The 25,449-nt window shown below is 33.4% G+C and overlaps 1 protein-coding gene across 1 annotated transcript; it reads left to right on the top strand.

The window, feature by feature from the left end:
• Positions 1 to 10,299: 10,299 nt before the first annotated feature.
• Positions 10,300 to 17,272, top strand: LOC114318152 (putative disease resistance RPP8-like protein 2). The gene is made up of 3 exons (XM_082898367.1): positions 10,300 to 11,496; positions 13,985 to 15,931; positions 16,732 to 17,272. The coding sequence occupies exons 1-2, from the start codon at positions 11,034 to 11,036 to the stop codon at positions 15,898 to 15,900; spliced, it is 2,379 nt and encodes a 792-aa protein (XP_082754493.1). The 5' UTR covers positions 10,300 to 11,033; the 3' UTR covers positions 15,901 to 15,931; positions 16,732 to 17,272.
• Positions 17,273 to 25,449: the final 8,177 nt, after the last annotated feature.

Raw genomic sequence — 25,449 nt, 5'->3', positions numbered from 1 at the left:
ATTAACACATGCATGGAAGAAATCTTAGAATTCAAACTCAAAGCATGGAAATTTATGCATGCATGCATGGATGGACTCTCAAAACCACACTTTGAGCTAAATCTTGACTTAAATACCAATTTCACCATGAACCTAGCAAGAACAACTCACATTCATAATTAAAAGGATGAATTCTCTACCTTTAGGTCTTCAATTTCAAGCTTAGTAGCCTAATCTTCCAAGTTGCCTTCAATTCTTCTAAATTCAAGCAAAATTCTAGATGAACTCAATCTTGTTCTCCTCCTCTCTCTCTCTCCTACGGTTTGGTCTAAGGAAGAATGAAGGAATGATGCAAAAAGATATAAAATCTATTAATGGCCTAAAGTGCCCACTAGTGGCAAAGATGCAATTAATTCAAGTTGATGTAATTTAACTTTATTTAATCATACCAAATCAAATTTAAATTAAATCTACCATAAAATCACATAAATTCTAATTAACACATAACACTAATCCATTTCGGAATCGAGCGCCGATAAGGCTTTCAATTCGCAGTTCAAAGTCAAAACATGAACAGATCGTTCTACGCTGAACAGATAGAACACAAAAATCAAACAACACACATGCAAATTAATTCCAAATTCCTCATAATCTACTGTTAGGCATAATTAAGTGCGAATTAACATTAATCAGAGGTCGGGGTTATTACAGTTTGAATGGGAGTGCAAGGGCACTTGAGATATATCAAAGGCCGGAGCTAATGCAGGAAGACAATTTATGGTCGTGTCGAACTGTTGTAGGAACTGGCCGAAACTAATGTCGGGACAGTTTAAGGTTATGTCGGACCGTTGTATGAGCTGGCTGGAACTAATGCCGGGATAGTTTAAGGTCATGCTAGACCGTTTGTAGGAGCTAACCAGAATTAGTGTCGGGACAATTTAAAGGGGTCATGCTAGACTAATGTAGAGAACTAGATGTTGATCCAGCAAGCGTTGCACATATAACTTATAACATGGTGCTAAACGATGATGGCAACAGATAACTGAGTGTGCCAGAGAGCGGTTTGGAATATACGCCAGAGGGGGCGACTTGGATTGTACGCCAAAGGGAGCGGCTTGAGTGGTGCGCTATAATAACCCCGACCCATGATTAACCGTTAAACCATGATTAAGGATTCTTAATGAGTAATCAAGATGAAATTCTGAATTAATTACATGTGTGTTACATTATTTGAGTTTCTATCTGTCTATCGTAGAAAGATCTGTTTGTGTTTCCGTTTTGTTTTACGAATTGAAAGCCTTATTGACATCCGAACACAAAATTAACTTGATTTATGTATTAGTTGGATTTTTAAAATTTTATGATAAGTTTGATTAAAATTCAATTTGGAGCCCGATTAAATTAGAATAATTAATGTCCATTTGATTAGCTTTAACCACTCACCATTAATTATGCCTATATAAGGCTAATATGTGCTTCAACTCCTCTCTTTTCACATCTTTGAGCCTTCTCAAGAAAACAAAACGTGAGAGAGAGTGAGAGACCTAAAGAAGAGAGTGAATTCAAGGAGAGATAAGAGAATTGTGATAGGGAGCTAAAAAGATGGAACGTTTGGCTTGTAGGAGCTCAAGATTTGGTGGTTAGACCTCAAGTGGAGGCCTTAGGTGAGTATTTGGCTCCCCATCTTCGTATCTAAGTCTTTAATCGAGAGAACCTAAGGAGATTTTGTAAGCAAGTATAAGAATTGAGCTAGAAATAAAGAGACTTGAGCCATATCATGCATGTATGCACATTTTCTTACATTTCGAGTTGAATTGACAAGAATTCTCACATGCATCCTTCAATTTTACCTTAGTTTTGAGATTTTATCATGTTTTCCATCACTTTCCCTTGTTCGAGCGTGTTTTGAAAGGTTTAAGTTTGTAGAAATTACACACATGTGCATATCATGAGTTTCAAGTTTAATTTTGCACAATTGACAAACTTTTGGGCCTTGATTTCATGAAATGATCTTGAATTCACAATGCTTTCCAAGTTTAGACTTGTTTTCTCAAGTTTTGGGCCCAAAGGATGTGTTTTGTTTGGTTAAATTCGAGTTTTGAAGCTTGGAAGCAAATATGTAAATTCTAGATTCTATCTCTCCGCTCGAGCGACAGATCTCGCGCTTGAGCGACCACTCTGTATTTTGCACCTCTTCTTGAGTGACTAAAAACCGGCTCGAGCATAAAATGCATGCTCCCAGAAGTTTACATGTTTTGCAGACCACTCAAGCGACAAGAGTTGCGCTCGAGCGAAGACCTCAGTCTCACGTTTGAGTGACTGTCGAGTGGAGAAATCAAGCAACCAGTACTTTTGCAGAGTTTACAGACCGCTCGAGCGAAGAAAGTTATGCTCGAGTGACCACTCACATTTTTGAACCTTCGCTTGAGCGAAGGAAGTTGCGCTCGAGCGAAACCTTTATTTCTAGCAACTTTGACTAAGTGTTTTCAAGGGCATTTTGGCATCATCATCGCATCCTAGGCATTTCTGGGCCATGATTAAGAGATAATAATGAGGATAAGGACTAAAAACACACTAAGAACGAAATAGAATAAGTTAAATGAATTACCAGTGTGTGTTTCAATATGTGTGTCTGTTATGTTTATGTAGGTCACGCGCCACAAGTTATCTGATTTGTCCGCCCTATCTGTTCTGCAAGTGAAGCCATTTGTAAGTAATAACTTAGTAAAGCTATGTTCAACTTTATTTATTTTCTATATGATGAAATAAGATCTGTTTTTTGAAATGCTATGTTTTGTATCAATGAATGATTGTCCATATGTTGAAAAGTATTCATGAAATCCTTAGCACAAGGCCCTTACCCGGGGGTAATAATACCGTGGTCTCATAGCCCTTGCCCTGGGGTAACAATATCGTGGCTTAAGTGTGTTATCTACTCCAGTATCGAAGGTTCCTTAGTGGAATTGGTAAGCATGAACCCTTTTATGCTCTGTATTTGATCTGTCAGTGCTAATGGATGTACCATGTATGATTAAGCATGAACTCTATTTTCTGTATAGGATTTGAATGAGAACATGAATATGAATCTGTTTCTGATATGAAGTATGTTTTCCAAGTCTGATATATGACATCATTCATTTACCCCTTTACCATGTTATTATTCACTAGGCTTTCGCTCACTGTTTATATTATGTATGTAGGTGAATCGGCGCGTGACCAGGACTAAGCTGCTGCCTGGAGAGTTTTGGTCAGCCAGTCACTGTGCCTCCTGGGGAGGTTCCTTGTTGAACAGTCAAGTTTTGTGAACCACGTTAGGATGTTTTGTTATTTTATTTTTGTTTATCTATACGCTGGGCTAAGTCCCTTATGATACTAATTGTGTGGTGGCACATAATGTATGGAAGTTTGACATTATGTATATGTATAGAAGCTTAAATTTTCTGTCCCATGTATGTCTACACAACTCTATGGACATTGTATTTTGTATAGTTGCTTTCATAGCCCCTTACATTCTATGATATTCTGATCAGAGGCCTTTGGTAATCCAATGATTATTGGTCGGTTACAATGCTAAACCTGTAATGACCCAATTTTTTTTTTAAATAGCCAGTGCATAATTTAACTGAGCAAATTTTCGAATTTGATTACTGTGTAAATTCTCTGCGAAAACAGTTTGGTTTTGTATTTTTTAAAAATAGTTCCCGATCACAGAAAATTATGAAATTTTTATATGTTGTTCCCATATGAGTCTATCACGTTGCATAAAAATTTCAGAATTAAATGATGAGTATTTATTTTATGAAAATGCACGGACTGATTGGTGTTCAATTTAATTTATAGTAGAATTTGAAATTGAGTTTTGGGTGTTCGGATCACGATTTGAGATAAATTTGTTGGGACTATTTTGGTATATAATTAGACCATGTTTGACTTATGGGTGAGACCCATGATTTAGATTTAATTTAATTTGAGTTTGTTTAATGACTTATATTTAACTGTTTGGTCTTTTTTAATTAGGTGATTGGTAGTAACTACCTTAGGAGTTGTTATTATTTATTATATAAGATTATAATAAATATTTGATGATGAGTGCTGAATAAAGAAAGGTGGTGGAGAATGATGATTTGGGGGAGCTCACAGATGGGCATTGATCAAAAGGAAATTGAGTGGTTGACAGAAGGGATCTCCAAAAGAAAAAGAGATAGAGATAATATAAAAAAATGACTTTTGTGTAATGGTGGGGGTTTTTGGTTGAGAGCATTTTTGAGAGAGAAAAAAAGGTTAGAAAAAGGGAGAGGCACACACATAGGGAGATAAGGGATATCATTGTTTTAAAGTTAAAAAAAAAAAAAATACACATCAAGAGAATATATGATGACTTTCTCTCTCTATGGGGCTAAGAGAGGTTTTCGGTGGAAATAAAAAAAATAGGGTAAAAAAGAAGTTCACATGGCTGGCATCTCTATCTCTCTTGGTGGGATATTTAAAAAAAAATAAAAAAACAATAATGGCATCGGCCCACTCTTGAACCTATTTGGCAGCTTGATACAGTTAAATGAGGGAATTGAAGTGAGCAGATTTATGGAAAAAATTGTGAAAAAGACCAACCTCTCTCTCTCTCCCTCTTTATTTCTTCATTGATGGTCAATCTTTGAGCTTGAAATAAGAGTCTTTAGAGTGAGATTTTGCCAAAGTGTTGTACATGAAAGTCTAAGAGCTTGTCGTGATCTTCGCAATGGTGATCTCGGATCCATGATCGGGTGATGTTGGCATTTTCGGATTAGCTTTTCTTCATATTTGAGTTAGGGACTTTCTTCATATTTTTATATTAAAGCTATGTTAAGATTATTTTGAGAAAATATGTCATTTACAATTTGTAACTTAAGACAATTTAAGTTTTTTTTTTTTTTCAAATAAACTAGGGAAAATATCGCCTCAGTCACTACAACAAATAGCACTTTTGGCTATTAAATTTTTAGTCGCCAAAAGTCAATTTTTAGTTGCTGAAACTTTTTAGCGACTAAAATTGTTGGTCGCTACGTTAGTCAGTGACCAATTGTCTGGAAAGGTTTTGGCAACTAAAAAGAATTTAGTCACCGAAAGTCATCAATTGCCAACTAATTTTTTAGTTGCCAAAACCTTTTCAAAAAAATTAATATCGCATTTTAAGCGACAAAAAACTAAAATTATTTAGGACGACTAAAGTTTTAGTCGCCAAAAAGTTTTCATTGTTCATCTTATTTTTTTTATCTACTAAATATTTTAGTCGCTTAAAGTCTGATTTTGTTTATGGCTACTAAAGTTTTAATCGCCAATTTTTTTTTTTTTTTGGCTACTAAAGTCTTAGTCGCCTAAAGTCTACTTTTTTATGGCTACTAAATATTTAGTAGCGATTTTTTTTTTTTACATTTGTCATTTATTTTTAGCTACTAACTATTTAGTCGCTAAAAATATTTACTTCCTTTTTGGCTACCAATTGTTTAGTCTCCAAAAACATGATTGTATTTTTTTTTAATTATTTTGTCCACAACTTGTATGTATTCCATGCAACCTGTACCATGTATATAAATAAAACAATATATATATTATCAACCATTCTGCAATTTGCATTCATTTCACTTCCAACCATCTAAAGAGGAATAACTTTTAATGTCAAATTTCATACAAACTAAATATATTTCAACTTAAAATAATAATTCCATACAAAACAGAAAATCATACCTGAATTTGAACATGAAAATATAGCATCACAGAATCATGAGTGCAATTCATCTAGTAAATTGTGTGCAAGATGAGGGGAGAGAGGGTGATAGAAACTCACAAAAATTTAGATGCTTCCCACTTTGTAAATATGCGGCTAAAGGCTCCGTATATGTGAGGCAGTGGCCCCGTTTGGTGTAGCTGTAAGAAGATGATTATAGATTATGGCTTAATAAATTATAGATTATAGCTTTAAATATAAGCTGTTAACTTGTTTGGTGCAGCTGTGGGATTATAAATTTAATCAGTAGAATAGTGTTTGGTTGAATAAACTGTAAAATAACTTTTTGCTGTATAATGTCCTTTTTACCCTTATAAGATATAAAATTTGTGATTTCATTTATAATACATTTTTGTCTATTTTTTTCATTTTATTTATTTTTTCTTTTCTTTTTCTCCTTATTTTCTTTTCTGTTCTTTCTTTCTTTCTTTTTTCTTCTTTTCTTCTTTTCTTCTTTCTTTTTTAATTTATTTTTAATTTATTAAAATTAATACCAATTAATATTCATGTTCTAATTTATATTAATGTTGTGATTTCAGAACATATAATTTTTTATATATTCATTTTAATTATTTATATATTTATTTCTTTTCCTTATTATTATTATTATTAATTAGCATAAAATTATTTCATTAATGAAAGTTAATACAATTAGTATCAATTAATATAAAAATTGTTATTATATATATATTTTTATATTAATGTTGGGAACAGGCTGAAAATGGAGCGCAGTCGATTTGGAATGGCAGAGGGAGCGCCATCGATGACCTAGCCACCGTCGAAACAACGTTGGAGATGCGCGAGCCGTCGATTGTCATCGTCACCATTCTATCAAAACCCTAGCCCCCTTCTCTTTTCATTTTTTTTCTCCTTCTTCTTCTTCTCCTTCCCCTGAAACCCTAAACATTCCGGTCTACCAAAACCCTAGCCTGGTTCTCCGACTAGATTGCGAAGATACAGAGAGAGAGAGAGCTCTGGTTCATTGATGCGATGGCAGTGGTTCTCTGACCAGATCGCGATGCTAGGTGACGGGAGGGTTTGCCCCTAAATGCGATGGCTGCAGGAGGGTTTGCCCCTCTAGTTAGGGTTTCATATCGCAATGGTGGTGGTGACGGAGAGAGAGTTTTAGATCGTGAGAGAGAAAGATAGAGTGAGAAGAGAGATCACAAAGAGAGAGAGAAGAGATAGCGAAGAGAGAGAGCTCTGGTTTGCCTTCGCTGGAAATCACTCTCATCGGAAATCGCTGCCGGAAATCGTCTCTCTCTCTCTCTTTATCTCTCTCTCAAGTAAGCAAATGAATAGTGTTTTGAGAAATAGGTTTATATAGTTGGGTTTTTGGTAATAGTTGAAATTGACGAGGGCATTTAAGTAATTTTGTATGCCCTTCATTTAGTCTCAAACGTGGAAGTTGTTGGGAGCAGCTTTTGATTCCAACCACTTTTCTTTAAGGAAAAAAAGCTACAAAATCAGAAGCTAATAGGGGTGAGCAGCGAATATATCAATCTGTCAAAACTGATCGAACCGAACCGATCCGCCGCATTTTGGACGGATGCTTGATGATGAGCGGGCGATTGCGGATTGATTTTCTCCAATCCGCCAATCTAGCGGACGGATGGCGGATTTGAGATTCCTTTAGCCGCAATCGAACCGCCAAACCGCGACCACCGCTAGTAATTTATAAGACTTTGTGTTTTCAGTTTGTTTAAATATTTTGTTTGTGTTTTCAATTAAAAAAGAGTTTAAATATTCTGTCAAAAAAAAGTTTTCAACTTGAATATCTTTTTTGAATTGAAAAAAATAAACGTATTATTTATCTTTATTTTTTGGTTTTTAAATCTATGTCTAAAAATAATAAATAGAAAATATGATATATGTTGGTTGGTTTTTGTTTTCAAAAATAGATATAGATGTAACAATACAGAGACATACAATCTCTACTACTGCTCTGTTCACGGTTTTGGTAGTTTGAATTTTTTTTATATTTTAAGAACCGCAAATTGTAATACTTTATGTAGATGAGGCATGCTGTCATTGTAGTATGTGGATGAGACATGCAGTGATTGTGATATTCTAAAGTTCAAACTTTCTTTCTTGGATGAGGCATGCAGTGATTGCAATATTTTTTTAAGTCATTGATTATAATACTTTCTTCTTCTTTTTTTGAAGAAGCGCATAAGTTGAATTATGTTGAAAATTTATAAAATTTTAAACCGCCAAACCGATTTGCATCGATCTGCCAAACTGTCAATCCGCTCAATCCACATCCGTTGGATTGGCGGATGGATGCAGATTGATTTTCTCCAATCCGCCAATCTGGCGAATGGATGGTGGATTGGAGGTTCCGTGGCCGCAACCGACCCGCGCCCATCCCTAGAAGCTAATGAACAAAAGTTTAAACAAACAGTCTGAAATAACTTTTTGGAAGCTAAAATTTATAATCGGGTGTCTAATATCTAGAGCAAACAAGCCCACTGGATAACCAAATTGAGAAAACAAGTATTTCAAAGATATTCCAGTCTTGCACACTGTAAGTTATGCATACCATCCTCATAGTTAAGCAAACTGATAACTTCAAACCAAGTCAACATTCAACAAAGGTCAAACTAACAAAAGTAAATGTGATTATACAATTATATAATGTCGCCATTTGAAACATTTTGCAACTAAACATTTTGATCGCCAATTAATTTTATAAATCCCTCCAAAATTTGAAATGTCTCCCTCTAAATATTTTAATTCTTTGGCAACTAAAATTTTTTTTAGTTGCTGAAATTAAATTTTTTGGCGACCAAACTTTTGGTCGTCAAAGATAAAAAGTAAATTTTTGTTTTTTATTCGGCGACTAAAAAATTTTAGTAGCCAAAACTAACTGTACAGCGACTAAAATATGTTTTAGTAGCTGAAAATAAATTTCTGACGACCAAAATTTTGGTTGCCAAAGTTAAAAAGTAAATTTTTGTTTTTCATTCGGCGACTAAATAATTTTAGTAGCCAAAACTAACTATCTAGCGACGAAAATATTTTTTAGTCGCTGAAAATAAATTTTTGGCTACCGAACTTTTGGTCGCCAAAGATAAAAAGTAAATTTTTGTTTTTTATTCGGCGACTAAACAACTTTAGTAGCGAAAACTAACTATATAGCGACTGAAATTTTTTTCAGTTGCCAATTGTGATATTTTTAGCGACTAAATTTTTTTTTAGTCACCAGCAATCAATATACCCTGACTAAAAAAATTAGTAGCTAAATATTGTACTTTTGCCGACTAATATAATTTTTGGTCGCTAAGTCCACAACTTTTGGCGGCTAAATTTTTTTTAGTTGTGAAATTTGGTCTCCAAAAGTATAATTTGTTGTAGTGAGTGTATATTTAAAAAAATATTTTTAAATAAATGGTATTCATTATGAACGTTAATATCTATTTGTGGCCAATCATTTGAAACATTTGAATTGACCTGTTGAAAGGGAATAAAAATGAAAAAATAAAATTCAATGCCATTTTAATTAATCCATTTGTATTGTTGTATAAATTAGCAAGTTGCAACCCAAGTTGTCATTTGTTTTGCTTTGGTACAATGGAATGTGATTGGAGAAATTGCAATTAAGTGGAACATTGAAAAAATAATTATATTATAGCTGAATATTTCTTTTTTGGTGAGATTATGATACATAGGAAATACTTATATCAAACACAAGAAAAGATAACCCATAACAAATAGTTGTTTATGACTTCAATAATTGATTCTATAATGAGTGATGACATACAAACAGAAAATTTGTATACCAAATTTGTACGGGGATAACATGGCAAATTTACGTCCATTCATTTTAAATTAAAAAGCCTTTTAAAGTGATTTGAAAATTTTAAAATATCATTACCACATTATTTTTATAAGACTTTTTGCATGAATTTTTTATTTATAAATCACTTTATTTCTATAATAAGTTCCCATATATTAGTATTATAGACTATATTCATTATCTTAATATTAATCATATATATATATATATATATAATTCTTGCATCTCCCAACCACTTTTTATAAGTTAGTTTTTAAGATTACAATTTTTAAATTATTTATTTGTTGTAACTTTTCATTAAAAAAAAATTGGACCTATTTAGTTAAATAAGTTCTCAAATAACCTTTTTTTTGTTTTTTTTTTTTCGGTGTGTCTGTATGTTAGCCAAATATCCAAGATTCTTTCAAAAGATGTAATAATGACAAAACAGATGGGTTCTCTTATCAATACATATTTAATATTTTCAAATAAAATAAAAAATTTACAATTTCTTACTTAAGACAATCTAACTTCTTTTTTTTTTTTTTGGCAAAATAAACTAGGGAAAATATCACTTTTGTGTGTACTTTAAAAAATATTTTCAAATCATTCTCTTTTTTTATGATTTTGTAATTTATTTTTGAAAATACCTGACATGTATTTCCCCTATTAAGTTAAAGATTTTAAATAATTAATAATTTAAAATTGCTACCGAACACAATTTATGAACATTGTATATTCAATCAAGTAAGTTAAATAAGTTGGGTTGCTGACAGTCAATAATTGTGCGTTTGGCCCCAAGTCCATATCCATAAGAATACCACTGTAATTATTAATAAGTAGTACACCCGTGAAACTAGAAGAAGAAGAAGAAGAAAGAACACTTTGGGGACTATGGCGGAAACTGTAGCTCAATCTTTTGTAACCTTTGTGGTGAAAAAGTTGGGTGAGTTGCTCCTCCAGTAAGCGCTAAACTTGCGTGGGGTGAGGCCTCAAGTTGAGCAATTGCAAGCCCAGCTAAATCGGATGCAATGCTTCTTAGAAGCTGCAGATGCAAGACCAAAAGGAGGAGCAGAGGAGATTATAATCCGCAACTGCGTTGCTGAGATCAGAGAAGCATCCTATGATGCTGAAGCTGCAATTGCAACTTTTCTTGTCAAAATTGCATTTCGTACTAGTGGGAGATCAGATCAGTTCCCTTTCGTTCTCAAGAGGTATTTGTGTATCTTCAAGGAATGTTTGGCCCTTCGTGAGGTTAGGTTGGAGATTAACAATATTAATACCAGGATCGACAAAATCCTCACAACAGGTTTTCAAACTCGTGGAATACTAAATTCTGCAGGAGTAGGTGAAAGTTCATCATCAACTTCTATGGCTGAGAAGCAGCGACAATTAATGCGATCCTATACCCATATTGTTGAGGACGATGTTGTCGGCACAGAAGAAGATGTAAAAGCAATAGTGGATCTTTAGGTGAAGGAGAAGGCACGTTATAGAGTTGTTTCCATTTGGGGGATGGGTGGTCTTGGCAAGACCACCCTTGCTAAGACGGTTTACAAACACATTGAAATTAGGCGTCATTTTAAATGTGTTGCCTGGGCCTATATATCTCAACAATGTAATACAAGGGAAGTTCTTGAAGGGATTCTTATCAAACTTCTCTCTCCATCAAACGAAGAAAGGAAAGCAATTGGAAAGTTGAATCATGATGAGCTAGTCAAGAAACTTCATCAAGTCCAAAGTGAGAACAAATGTTTGGTGATTCTCGATGACATTTGGAAGGATGCGGATTGGGATAGTTTGAGTCCAGGCTTCCCAAATACTACAGAGGTAGGCAGCAAAATATTGCTAACAACTCGCAATGAAAATGTTGCTAAGCATGTAGATCAACAATGCGTGCTTTATAAATTGAGGCACTTAACAAAAAAAGAGAGTTGGGAGCTGTTTGAGAAGAAAACATTTCCGAGAAGAAATGAAGGTACTGGTAATTATTAACATCTTGCACGATCTAATTAATTATTTGTGCTTTTATGTTGTGTTTGGTTGGGAGATTTGGAGAGGGATTTGGAAAGGTAAATGGAAAAGGTAGGTGAAATGTGAATAAATCATGCCTATATTTCACATAGTTTCACACACCTTTTCCCTTTCCCTTTCCAAATCCATCCCCAAATCCCTCAACCAAACACACCATTAAAGTTTCAAATGTCTATCTTAAACTACTTTCCTTTCGGATTTGAATTCTTTCAATTTGACAATTCAATTTGAGAGAATAGTTTGGTTTTGATGGGCTCATTTTGGACCAATTTCGGTAAATTCAAATCGTTCATTTTTTTAGAATTCATTAGGCAAAATATTCATACAAAACTAACTAGAACAAAACAAAACATACATACCTTAGGCCATGTAGTTATGGTCTAGAATTCAAGAATAACTAAGGCCCTGTTTGATTAATAGCAAAAGGATTAACAATTTCGTGAATTAGTGTAGGATTAGTTATTCAATTAAATTTTTGAGATAACAATTTATTAGATATTTATATTGTTTTTTTTTTCTCTTTTTTCATATATTTATTTCATACTTGAAATTATGATCCCCGCCCCTCTTAATATAAAAAATTCATCAATTTCATCGAATTAAATGTCTGTTGACATGTAATCTAGTTGATAAAATCTACAATAAAAAATGGGATTGTGAGTACATAAGTTAACAATCTCAATCCTATACTATAATCTTACAATGTGCATCTCAAAGGGGCGCATGTGGTATCTTCTTCATAACTCTCCTGAAAAGTTTTACAAAGAACATAAACCATTAAATTTTATAAATTTTCTCACCACAAAAGTCATAACTTCTCACCACAAAATATCATTAAAAAAGTCAAAACACATAACTTCACTATTAGTAACGTTAAGATGCACAACATAAATTAGACCCACTTGTTTATCATTTTTTATTCACCATTGGTAACTTTACCATATAGTAACATAACACATTACAACTATTCATTACTTTCATCATATAAAATCATAACCTTCTTACAATATGCACCTATGTCCTTAGGGATGCACGCTCTAGATTTGTCTAGATAACAAATATAATATATGAAAATAACTTATGTTACAATATTTTGTTAGTAGAACAGACTATAATACTTAAGCTCAATTCGTGTTTAACTTGTTCAAAGTTTGTTTGAGATAAGTTTGTTAAAAGTTTATATTATTTTCATTTTTTATGTAAGGTTTAAAATTTTGAGAATTTTCTCAAAATCAATTTTTAAAAATAGTTTCACCCAATTCATTTTCGTGTATCATTTTAATATATATATATATATATATAGGTTTGGGAACAAAGAATTTTAGCCTAGACACAATGTTAGTTGGACCTTATGTCAAGTGATGAAACTTACATATAATTTTTGTGTTGTAATTAACAAATTCATTGGTATGTTTATTTGTTTCTTAGCATTATTGTTTGGGGGACTTATGTGTTAAGTCCTAATAGATGAACTTATTGTCTAATAGGTTCTATGATAATTAATGGCGTTTTTCATCAAATACTATTTAAAAAGTCACTAATTGTTAATTTTTAGCGACAGATTGAAAATTTTGTCACAAAAGCTGTCACTAATTATAAGTTTTAGCGACAGTTTTAAAAAAATCGTTACAAAAAATCATTAATTTTTAACTTTCAATGGCAGTTTGAAAAATTTGTTACGGGACAAAAAAAGTCACTAATTGTTAATTTTTAGCAACATATACAAAAAATCATCACAAAAAATTATTTTTAACGATAATTTTACTAAGACTTATTTTCAATAGGATTTGATGAGAATTAAGTCTAACTATTACGACTAAGGGTAAACTACCAATAGGTCCTAATAGTTGGACTTAATTCATATCAAGTCCTGTTGAAATAAATCCCAGTAAAATTGTCACAAAAAATAATTTTTTGTGACGATTTTTTACATATGTCGCTAAAAATTGACAGCTAGTGACTTTTTTTGGTCACGATTTTTATAAATTGTCGCTAAAACTTACAATTAATGACTTTTTTGTGATGAATTTTTCAAACTGTCACTGACAGTTGAAAATTAGTGACTTTTTTGAGGCGATTTTTTTTTAAACTGTCGCTAAAACTTATAATTAGCGACTTTTTTGTGAGAAAATTTTCAAACTGTTATTGAAAATTAACAATTAGTGGCTTTTTTATTAGTGTTTGATGAAAAACATTTTTAATTATTATATGATCTATTGGACAATAAATCCACTTATTAGCACCTACACGTAAGTTCCCGTAGGACCTATTGATAGATTCACATTGCTATTTTTATTTAATATAGATACCTCTTTGGCCTTTCTGTTTTTAATATAGATACACATTGCTATTTTTAATTTATATCAGTACCATCCATATAGACTAGTACAAACTTACCAACAGATGCACTTTTTCCCCATCTAATCTTGCAGGATTCACATTAAACACAAAAATGATTGAGTTAGGAAAGGAAATGGTCAAGCATTGTGGTGGTGTTCCATTGGCGATTGTGGTATTAGGAGGACTTTTGGCAACAAAATACACACTGGAGGACTGGGAGAAGGTGAGTGAAAACATTAGTTATGACTTAGGCAAGGGCAAAGGCCGAGCAGGAGTCCCAATAACAGAAATTTTAGCCTTAAGCTACCAAGACTTGCCTTACCATCTTAAGGCTTGTTTTTTGTATTTGAGCCATCTTCCTGAAGATCATGATATTCGTGCAAAAAAACTGATTCAAATGTGGATGGCTGAAGGCATTGTGTCGCCGTCATCGATACCAACACGAATAGGAGAAGTAGGAGAGAAAACAATGTTGGATGTTGGAATGAGTTACTTGGGTGAGTTAGTCCAGAGATGCATGGTTCAAGTCCAATTAACAAGCTTTAGAAAAAGGATTAAACTTTGTCGCCTCCACGATCTCATGAGAGACTTATGCTTGTTGAAGGCCAAAGAGGAGAATTTTCTAGAGATTGTTCGCATTAAAGCCTTTGGTCATCAGCTTGCTTGGGCAGACTCTGCGCTGCCTTCTTCATCATCACCATTAACAACAATTCGCAGACTTGCCGTGTACTATTTGGGTGACCCTGATGCCAACTCTATAAAAAGTGAAAATGTTATTCTCCTATCTGGACATGAAATGAAGAATTACAGCCATATCCGATCGTGCCAATTTTACTCTTTTGGCAATGAATTGGAAAGTTCTCGTTGGCAAAAATTAAAATTATTCTTTAAGGATCTCACATTGCTTACCATTTTAGACCTTGGAGGAATTCCTGCACATAGGAAAATTACTCCATATGCGGAAGATATAAAGTGTCCGAGAGCAATAGGAAACCTAATTTCCCTGAGGTTTTTAAGTATTAGAGGTTCTAATATTCAAAGTTTACCTTCCTCTATGGGCAACTTGGGATTCCTTCAAACCCTAGATTTAAGGGTACGGAGATTGTGCAATATTTTAAGAATACCCAATGTCTTGTTGAGGTTGAAACAATTGAGACATCTATATCTTCCTTATGGAATCGAACTGTCTGGCATAAGTAAGTTGCGATTTGATGGTTTAAGCAAATTGGAGACGCTAAAAAACTTTAATGCAAAGGATTGTGATGTCAGATGCTTATCTAAACTGACAAATCTTCGAAAATTCAGTGGTGATGTAGCCCCCAAAGACTTGGTCGTGATGTTGAAATCCCCAATCCTCAACAATTCAAACTGTCTTTTGCAATATTCATCCTTCGAGATAAATGGAGATTTCCGAACGGGAGAAGAACAAAGCCTTTTAAGGCAACTTTTAGGATGCCACCATCTTCGCCAGCTTATATTGTTGGGGTCCCTGAATCTTAATAAATTTCCAGACCAATTCCCTCCAAATCTCACCCTGTTAATCTTGGGGCAAACTAAACTAGAGGAAGACCCAATGCCAACATTGGAGAAGTTGCCCAACTTAAGGACTCTCGACTTCAATTATAATTCCTACCTTGGGAAGAAGATGGTTTGTTCTTCTGCACCAACAACAACAGCACCATCCAGCAGCAGTGGTGGAGGTGGAGGAGGAGGAGGGGGCTATGGCGGCTGTGATGGTGGAGGTTTTCCAAAACTCAAATCTTTACAGCTCTGGTATCTTAGTAACTTGGAGGAGTGGAGGGTGGAACAAGGAGCCATGCCCTGTCTCTTCCGTTTAGTAATTCGTGGGTCCGAAAAATTGAAGAAGATTCCTTATGGATTGAGATTCATTACCACCCTCCAGGAATTGGAGATCAAAAGGGTATCTGAAGCACTAAGAGACAGGGTTAGAGAGGGAGGAGTAGACTTCTACAAAGTCCAGCACGTGCCTTCCATCTCAATTGATTGAGCTGTCTTCGATCTTACAACATTTACATCAGGTTGGTTGGTCCCATGCTCTGTTTCTTTCCCCTCTCTTTCCCCTCCTTTTTTTTTAAAGGGTTAATTTCACTCGTATTCCCTAAACTATCGACATTTTCTTTATTTCCTCTAAACTATCAATTTCATTTATTTAGTATCTAAAAATATTTATTTTTGAAAATGATACTTTAAGAATGAAGTTAAAAAAAATGGTGATATTTATGACTTTAATGATCCGAAACCATGTCAAAACAAAATTTTCAAATTATTATTGTTACTAGGTTCGAAAATTCTAACTTTTTGACCCAATGCATTCCTTCGCTTCTTGAAATTGAACAAATTGAGCAACACTTCATCTATGTTTTAATTTTCCAAAAGAAGTATAACTACCTTTCAAATTTCATGTTAAATAATAGAGAACACACATATGCATATATGTATGTCTCAAGATATGCTCTCTAATCTTATGATGTCTTGAGAGTTGCCACTATTGCAATCTCGTGGCTCAATTGATATGCAAAATCTCTGTTGTAGTTTTGCAGGAAAATGACGATTTGATCACTTGGTTCAGCATTCCATAGACTTCATGAGAAAACCAGTGTTCAAATAGTCTACATATCTAGATATTTTATTTTAATGGCATTGTCTGTTCGCCAAACTTTTGGAGATCTGAACAAATTTGAAATCCAAATTTCATGATCTTACTGTGCACAAGCCTTTTGCTCCAGTAGCGGCATCTGTTTCTGATCTTAAATGGGTTCATAAGCACAATTTTTTTCATATTAATATTGTTACTAACTCTGAGACTCTATTTCACTAGATGGAGGGCAGCAAAGATATCCAGGTGGTGGCAGCTACATGGTTTTTGGATTTTTGTTATCTCGCACAATCTTTTCATTCATGCCAATTATCTATACAGCCACGGAGTTTGCTTACAGCAGCGTTTTCCTTAGCCCGGTTTGCAGCATTTCCTTGCATCTCTTCTTCTCATGGAGAGGCCTACTTCTGATATTGAACGATCCTACTTGGCAGCCTCTAGTCAATTTGCTGTTAGCTTTGTGTCAATTATGTTACCTCTAGTGGTGTTTTTTCTTTTTGCTTGAGTGTTTGCAACACTTATTCATGTTGTTGGTTGTTTCTTGAACTGTGTTATTTTTTGTATGTATTAAAGAATGAAGTTCTTTTCTTGTGCCAAAAAAAAAAAAAAAATACAATACTGTGGAATCCTATGTTTTGGTGGGTGTCATAACACACCTAACACTTTTTGCCATTGTGTCTGTTTGGTCTCAGTTCTCAACAATTAGATATGTAACACAGACACATTATGGGTTGCTCAATGAATATATGAGTTGTATTCATCATGATAAGTCCTTACTATTTGGTATTCAATCCGAACAGATAGAAGTACATTGATGCCCAGAGACAGATGAAATGTTCTGAAGTGCTGCTTTTTGCAGTAATGTTAAATTGCGATTTGGTTGGTACAATTTATGTTTGCTAGATTTCGATATACATGACTTAAGAAGTCTGAAGTTTGTCTATAATCTAAGCATCAGTTGGGTTCGTGATCAAATTTGCGTGAGATTTTTTAACCATTCAAGCCATTGCCTGATGTCCAAATTGTAGGGTAAGTTAGTAGCATTCCAACAGCAGAAAGATGTTGGGTGTAGTTGGATAGAGGTCACAAGTTGAATTTTGAGGGCAAGTCTATGCATTTACTGACCTGCTTTGCTTAAGAATGTACATGTGGTGGTTCAGTTATTAATTCTGTGATCACATTAAGGCTATATTTGGTTTGGGAGGAATCATGGTTTTAGGCATGGTTCTAATACTTTTGCCTTTACAGAGCAGAAAGTTGATGATTTGTGCAAAACAATTGGTATGTTGCTTATATGTTAGTTTTGGAATTCCTTGATGTGGTTTATGCACTATTTATCATTGCGAACTATCTAAACACTTCATTAAGCCACAATCATCTCATTATGGGTATACACATTATTCGACAGTTTTTTTTTTTTAAAAGCTTTATTTCTAGTTGAAACAAATGGAGCCCAAGTGCAGAGAGTTTGATGTACCATATTATTCCCCAATAGCTTAAGCTTTTGGGCAACTGGTTGTCTAATATGTAGTCTCAAAGCTAAAAACTCTGATATTTGAGGTAGAGACAATTGTTTCAATTTTTACAGGGTCAGTAAGCTGATTTTTTGACTATATTTTTCCAATGTGATAGGTGCAAGCCCATATTGCTCTCAGGTCCGGAGGCGGAGTCAATTGAGTATAATAGATAGGCAGCATCAATGGCTGAGTGTAATAGATGGGCAACATCAATGGCTGAAAACTTCCTTTGACCTGTGAATGCGCACCCTTTCTCCCTTAAACTATAAAAATTTACTTGTTATACTGATTTCATGGCATACTTGAGTGTGTGTGTGTGAGTTTGCAATATTGTATACTCAATTATTATTTACCGTTCTGTATTTATTTTTTATTTGTGATAGAAACTGTTGCATCCTTAGGCGACTTATTAGTGAAATAGAGGACAGTGTGCTGGATTTCAAAGAAGGAATGGACAATTGTTATTCCACTGATTTGGAGCCTCCTCTGTTTCACTAATAGCAATTTTCCATTGAATGTAGTTTTCCTCCCATTTAATAATATTGAGGTAACTTTCCAAAGGGAACACCTGTAAAACTAGGGACTTCAGGACTACTAATGTGGTATGTGGATGTAAATCAAATTTTTTTTTTTTTTTTTTTAATTTGTTTTTTTCTAACTCATAAAAGTAGAGAATATGCATGATGATTATCTAGCTGATAGGCAATTCCACATTTTTGCTAATGTGACACCTTAATTGATCTCACTTCTCCTTTGAATGGAAGCTGTCAATTGTGGAAAAACTCAAAAACACTTTTCATAGCATTTCAATTTGGTGGTAATCTGAAATTTTGACACGACTTTTGACAAAGGTAGAATTTCAGAACATTGTTAGGAATCTAATCTCTGATGGTTAAGCTTGTAGACTAATCCACAAAATATATGTAAAACACGAACTATGTGGCCATCCTCAAGCCGCATCTCCATCCACATGGGGGTCCTCCGTCCTTGTACTCTATTAGGCGGCCATTTGGTGACTTTCTGATGATTTATAAAGTCTGCAAATTGTGTATAGAAGAGTGATACAGCAGTTAAAGACCCAAAGGTACTGTGATCAGTTTTGCCTTTTTGAACTTCGTTGAGAATTGAATGTTAATGTTTATTCTGTGATTCTTGGAATTTGTGAGTCTATGGATTTTGTCAAACAAGTTGAACTGAAATTACAGAAATGTGTTTTCTTTTCACTAGTTTATAATTTGACTGGTTTCCAATCTACCATTTCATTTTATAATGCGTAGGTACATGTGTAAATTTAATGGATACACATCCAATCAGCAAATTTTCTGCCAGTCTTTTCAACTCAACTATTAAGACATTATTGCACAACTCAATCTAGAATCTGGACATTGAAGATGCAATGCTGGGACATTAACAGATGCTATGTCATTCTACCTCTGTTAGACCTATGTAGGCCATGGTTGTTACTTCGACAGAAGAGTAATGCACTAATTGCCAATGCCAAGTTCCAAAGGGACTAATTTTAGATGCCATGAATTAGTCCTTTCCATGTTACTCAAATGTGTGAGTTCATAAATTGCTTACCAAAATGCTTGTTTATATTTGCTAGATTTGTTCATCCTTAAAGTTACAGGTCTCTAGTTTATCCCTAACCTAAACATCATTTGGTACATGACCAAACAAGCATGAGATTCTCAAATCATTCAATTCATTTCTTATGTCCAAGTTGTGGGGTAAGGAGTATTCCAAACGGAACGCATTATAGACACATCCATGTGATCCATTATGAATTATGTCTCTAACCAAGCTTTTTTCACCACACCCATCTGCAATTCTACGCTAGCGACTACCATCAAAACAAACACAATTTTCCTTAATTTCCTCACTAACAATTCCCACACTAGCAATCTCTTCACTAACAATCCCTTCACTAGCAATCTCTAACAATCTCATTCATCCTACCTCCTAAAACAAACGGGGCCTTATAGTAGTTCTAAAATGATTTCTTTTTGATTTCAATGAAAAAAGGATAAAAGAAAAAAAAGGAATAAATTACAAATACACTCCTTAACATTTGTTTAAAATATAGATTGTCTTTCTTGATTTTGGACAATTCTCATCGAAAATTTTTATTTAACAGAACCAATAGAAAATAACAAATTCCTAACTACTCTCATATATAATAATAAAATTATATGAATTGTTGATTAAAATATAGTTGTACCATCATTAAAAAGTGATAATTGATTTGATGATTTATTCATAAAAATAATCATTTGTTATGCAATTAAAAATTTGAAGGGACAAAATATAATTTCTAAAACTATAGATTATAATTCATATTTTAATTAAATTTCAAGGGTGTATTTGAAATTTACCCAAGAAAAAAAAAAACGTAACATAAAGCAAGAGAACGAAAACCCCCACTAGTTAGCGGCCACCCGTTTCCCCACCCTTGCCACCAGCGGCGATTCCTCAGTGCAAACCAATATTTGTGCCAACATGTCTTTCTGCAAATTCATAGTTAATGAGCAACATGACAGGCTAGTGGAGATGAAGGCTTCTAAATGGATCATATAAGCTAATAAAACAAAGAATTTTGTAAACCAGAGATCAATATGGTTAACTTTTAAAACAATTTTCACAGAAATTCAACTTTCATTGGTCTCAAAATTGGACATGGCTTCTAATAGAAGTAGAATAACGACCTGCGCAAGAGCTTCTATTTCCCTCTCTTGGATTGGACTTTCTACGACTTCAACTTCATGGTGATTTTTTGTAGAATGAAAGCAAGAATCTTCGCATTGTTGATGCAATGTTGGAACATTTTATGACTGCTCTGTGATTCTAATGGAATTAAGTAGGTCATGATTGTTGCTTGAATAAAACGGTGACTAATTTTTTATGCCATGGATTTCATGTTTGATGGAATGCATTTCCAAGATGCACTCAAAAGCCTCCTTGCTTTAAAAGGACTACAAGAACATTGAACGAATGTGTGTCATTGCTTGAGGGAACTTGGATTGCATCCAAAGACTATTGGATTGTGTCGTTGCTTGACTTAATGGACTTTCTAATAACCAAATTTATTTTTCTAGTATGCCATGAATTTTGTTTATGTAGAGTCCTGTGCTCATGTTCAAGACAAAAATGCATGCTGCCTAAAAGTTTAGTGATTGATTTTGTTGAATATGGCTCCTAGTTATTAAACTGCTACCAGGGGACAACAAAATTTCATAGTTCCCAAATGAAATTCAGTTGACAATATTGTCAGCGTATTAACCAAAAAATGATTAAAGAATTCTTGAACTCGTTTACATTTTCCTAATTTTTCTTTGCATCACGATTAAAGAATACATAAACTCTTTTGATCCAAGTCTGAAGTTTTAATCCCTCAATCTCTATGAACTTAGGTTTCTAAATACAATAAGTACATTTGACATAGAGCTTGGAATCAATTGAGTTTCACGAGAAGAATTCTTTTGAGGCAGCGGAATAAATCACACGAGACTAAATATTGTTCTAGCAGACGAGAATTCTTGAATCCATAAAAACACCCTTGAATCTACAAGGAAGATAGAAGAAAAACTCTTTAAAATACTATTGATTTAATGACCTCTATTACATATGCTTGTAGGCTTATTTATAATAAACTACCTAATACTTGTAGGAAAAGTAATTCTAAAATAAACTAGGAAATTTGAATCAACACAAATTAGAAAACCTAAGAGAATATGAAACTAAAATTCTAAACTATTTAAAATCTTAGTCAAATTCTAATTCCAAAATAATAAAATTAAGATTCCTAACAATTCTAAAATATTTATACTGAATTACAAGAGTCCTAATAAAATAATATATCAAAAATATTAAAACTAAAAATACAAAAATTATTAAAAGCTTGTCCTACATCAAGCTTCTCTTCTTTGAAAGAACTCGTCCTCGAGTTCATATTAGAGATCTGCCATCGTCCATGCCAAATATAAAGATACTTGGAATATTTCGGGTGTTTGTCCCTCTTCCAAAAATTATATGCAAATAAGTCTACTTTCTGAAAGTTATTCTCTATATGCTTCAACTGGTTGATAAGATCAATTAGACAAGCTTGAAAATCAAATTAAATTGCTTTACACCAAGAAAATCAACCAAATTTACTTTATGTAGAACTTGCATGCTCTCTTGATGTTGCACCATCCCAGATTCAATTGATCCTTCAATTATCAACCTCGGAATATCAAGTGTAGCATCAACCAATTTCTCTATTGCACGCATCGGTTGTATTATCTCTTCCCCTGTTTTCTCTTTGTTACTGGGCTCAATCAGATTTCCTTCTTTTTCAATATTTTTATAGTTTGTTTGTAAAACTTTCTTCCCAATATTCAAATTACCATGTGTTGATGCATTATCAACACTCGAACAAGACTTTGTATATTCTTCATTAGTTTTACAAACAATCTCACCACCAATAATATTTGGATGCGAGTTCTTTTCTTTTGCAACTACAATTTCATTGCAAATTTTTACCAACTCCATGGAAGTATCTTAATTTGTATATGACAATATATCTTCATGATCATGAAAGTAAAATTTTCTTGCTAAAAAGTTTTTCATTATTAACCATGAATGAATTTTGTCTTTACCTTTGCAAACTCGATAATCTTGTAATCCACTCCACCACTTCAATGCAATTTTAACAAGTTTGTAGAATACAAATATAACCTTCTTTTCATGAGGAATCTTCATGAATTCAAAGAAATTTTCAAGATCAAGCAACCAATCAAGAAAATATTCTTTTTGAAACTTACTTGAATCGTTAAAATATGAAATTTTTGAAAAATGACATGAGCTAACAGGTTGGTGTCAGGGTGAATCCTCTAGCGCAATTGCTATAAACTATTGGTTGTCTCTAGTTGACGATTAGTCCCAAATCGGCAAGTAGATTACAAATCTCATCGCGAAGTTTGTGCACCTCTAGCTTATGTTTCTCAATCGCATCCCATATGGCTTCCACCCTACGATCAATGTCAATAGGGATTGTGTGTTCTCCATTGTCTTGTGTCATTGAGCTAGGCGAATCCATGCTCTAATACCACTTGACGCAGCAAAATAAATCACACAAGACTAGATATCGTTCTATTGAAGATATAAGAAAAACTCTTTAAAATACTATTGATTGATTGACCTTCATTACATGTGCTTGTAGGCTTATTTATAATAAACTAAACCTAATACTTGTAGGAAAAGTAATTCTAAAATAAACTAGGAAACTTAAATCAACACAAATTAGGAAATCTAAGAGAATAGGAAACTACAATCCTAAACTATTTAAAATCCTAGTCAAAATCTAATTCCAAAATAATAAAAGTAAGAGACCATAAATAATTTTAAAATATTTATACTAAATTACGAGAGTCCTAATAAAATAATATATCAAAAATATTAAAACTAAAAATATAAAAATTCTTAAAATCTTGTCCTACATCATCTTTTCTCGAATTGAAAGAAACATAGTAGTTTTTTAGCATCCCAATTTTCTTAGTTTGCAAAAGGAAGTTGTTGGAATTCCATCAACTTTATGCAAAGGAGAAAATGCTGCTTGTGCAATACCCTAATGAGATCATTCGAGCAAGTTTTGTTGATTGTTACATATGATCAAGTGTGATGGCCGCACCCTCCTATCCTTCCTTTTACTTGAGGAGAAAAAAGAAGAAGCTACATACATGTATAATCATGTTCAATTCGCAACTTCTCGTTCATATACAACTTACATCTCAAGTTTTGGACCCTCAATCTATATTAACTTAAGTTTCTAAAAGGGAACATCTATAAAACATACAAAACTAGGAACTTCAGGACTATTGCTGTGGCCAGCGGGTATAAAATCATTGATTTATTTATCAAACTCATAAATTTCAAATTGACCAACAGATCAAGCCTACACTATATGGAATGAATCATAGTGATTGGGTAAGTTTTGATTGTTCAGTGTTCCTACTAGTTAGTTTTCGTTGGACGAGACCCTAAGGAAACAAAGTAAAGCAAAGTAGAGAATAGGCAGCATGATCATCTGATGGGCAGTTTCACATTCTTGCTCGGGTGAAACGTTGATTGATCTCACTTCTCGTTTGAGTTGATTATGCCAATTGTGGAGACATAAATTTTTGTAGAGCAAAGACCACAATAATTTAATTTGAAACAATTGTCATACCATTTTGGCATGGCCTTTGACAGAGGTAGAATCGTAGAGCGCATTTGGATATCTAATCTTTGATGGTTGAGCTTACAGACTAATCCAAAAAATAAGTGCAAAAACATTTGGCCCTCAATCCAGGAAAGAAAATTCTCTCTGACAAATTTTGTAAACAAGGATGAAACAAACAAGCTCCTGTACATCTTATCTTCTTTTATTCTTTTTAATTTTTTTTTATCTGGTGTATAAAAATGTAGAGACAGAAAAGTAAAAGCTTTACTATATGAGAGTGAGAAATGAAATTTCTTGTTTTTTTAATTTATTTTTTATTTGAGTAATTTGTTTCATAACTTATTTTGACCTATTTTGGGAAGTGGGTTATAATCCACTTCCCAAATTATAACTCACTTCCTCTCTCACAAAAAAGCTGCTTATAAGTAGCTTTTCACCAAAAAGTTGATTATAACCATCTTCCCAAAATAGGCCTTTATTGTTTATTAACTGAAGACATGGCAGATTGGCATGTGATAGTAAATGCTACTCCCTTGGAGATGTCTTTTCTATTTTGCTCTCAAGAATGTAGTTTTTCATATTAGACAAAATTAAGGTAGTTTTCTAGAAGGCACACCTCTAAAACTAGCAACTTTGGGGCTTAAATGAATTCCTACATTTTCTTCCCATTAACTACAGAAAACTATGAATTATCATCATTCATGTTTAGTGAACAAAATAAACCACAATAGTAGGATACTCAGAAACCAAAATATTCTGGATTTTAAATCAATGTGAATATAGTCATCCAATTTGAAGAATCGCAAAAGCTGTTAATTAAGCATCCGTTATAATAGCCTAACAATGCATAAGTTAATTAGTTGATATTTTGTTGAATATACTTCTTCATTCATAAAAAGATAGTTATCCTAGTCATTGGTGTTCACATTCCAATTCATTTTGGATATTGTGTCATTGGAATTCTATCAGCTTTAAGCAGAGGAGAAAATGTTGCTCGTGCAATACTCTAAAGAGATCATGAGATCAAGTTTTATTGATTGTTATATAGATGTATGATCATGTTCAATCCACATAACTTTCCCTTTAAATAAAACTTACGTCTCAAGTTTTGAACCCTCAGTCTATATTCTGTATCAACTTAAGTTTCTAAAAAAAATAACGAAAACTTGAGAAAGTGCATAGAATCAATTGTGTCATGCTACAAGAGAAGAATATGACAAAGTA

The sequence above is a fragment of the Camellia sinensis genome, chromosome 12 (assembly GCF_055761805.1).
Source record: "Camellia sinensis isolate YWXY chromosome 12, ASM5576180v1, whole genome shotgun sequence".
Taxonomy (NCBI): domain Eukaryota; kingdom Viridiplantae; phylum Streptophyta; class Magnoliopsida; order Ericales; family Theaceae; genus Camellia; species Camellia sinensis.
The sequence above is the reverse complement of the archived record's forward strand: the minus strand, read 5'-3'. Positions and strand labels throughout refer to the sequence as shown.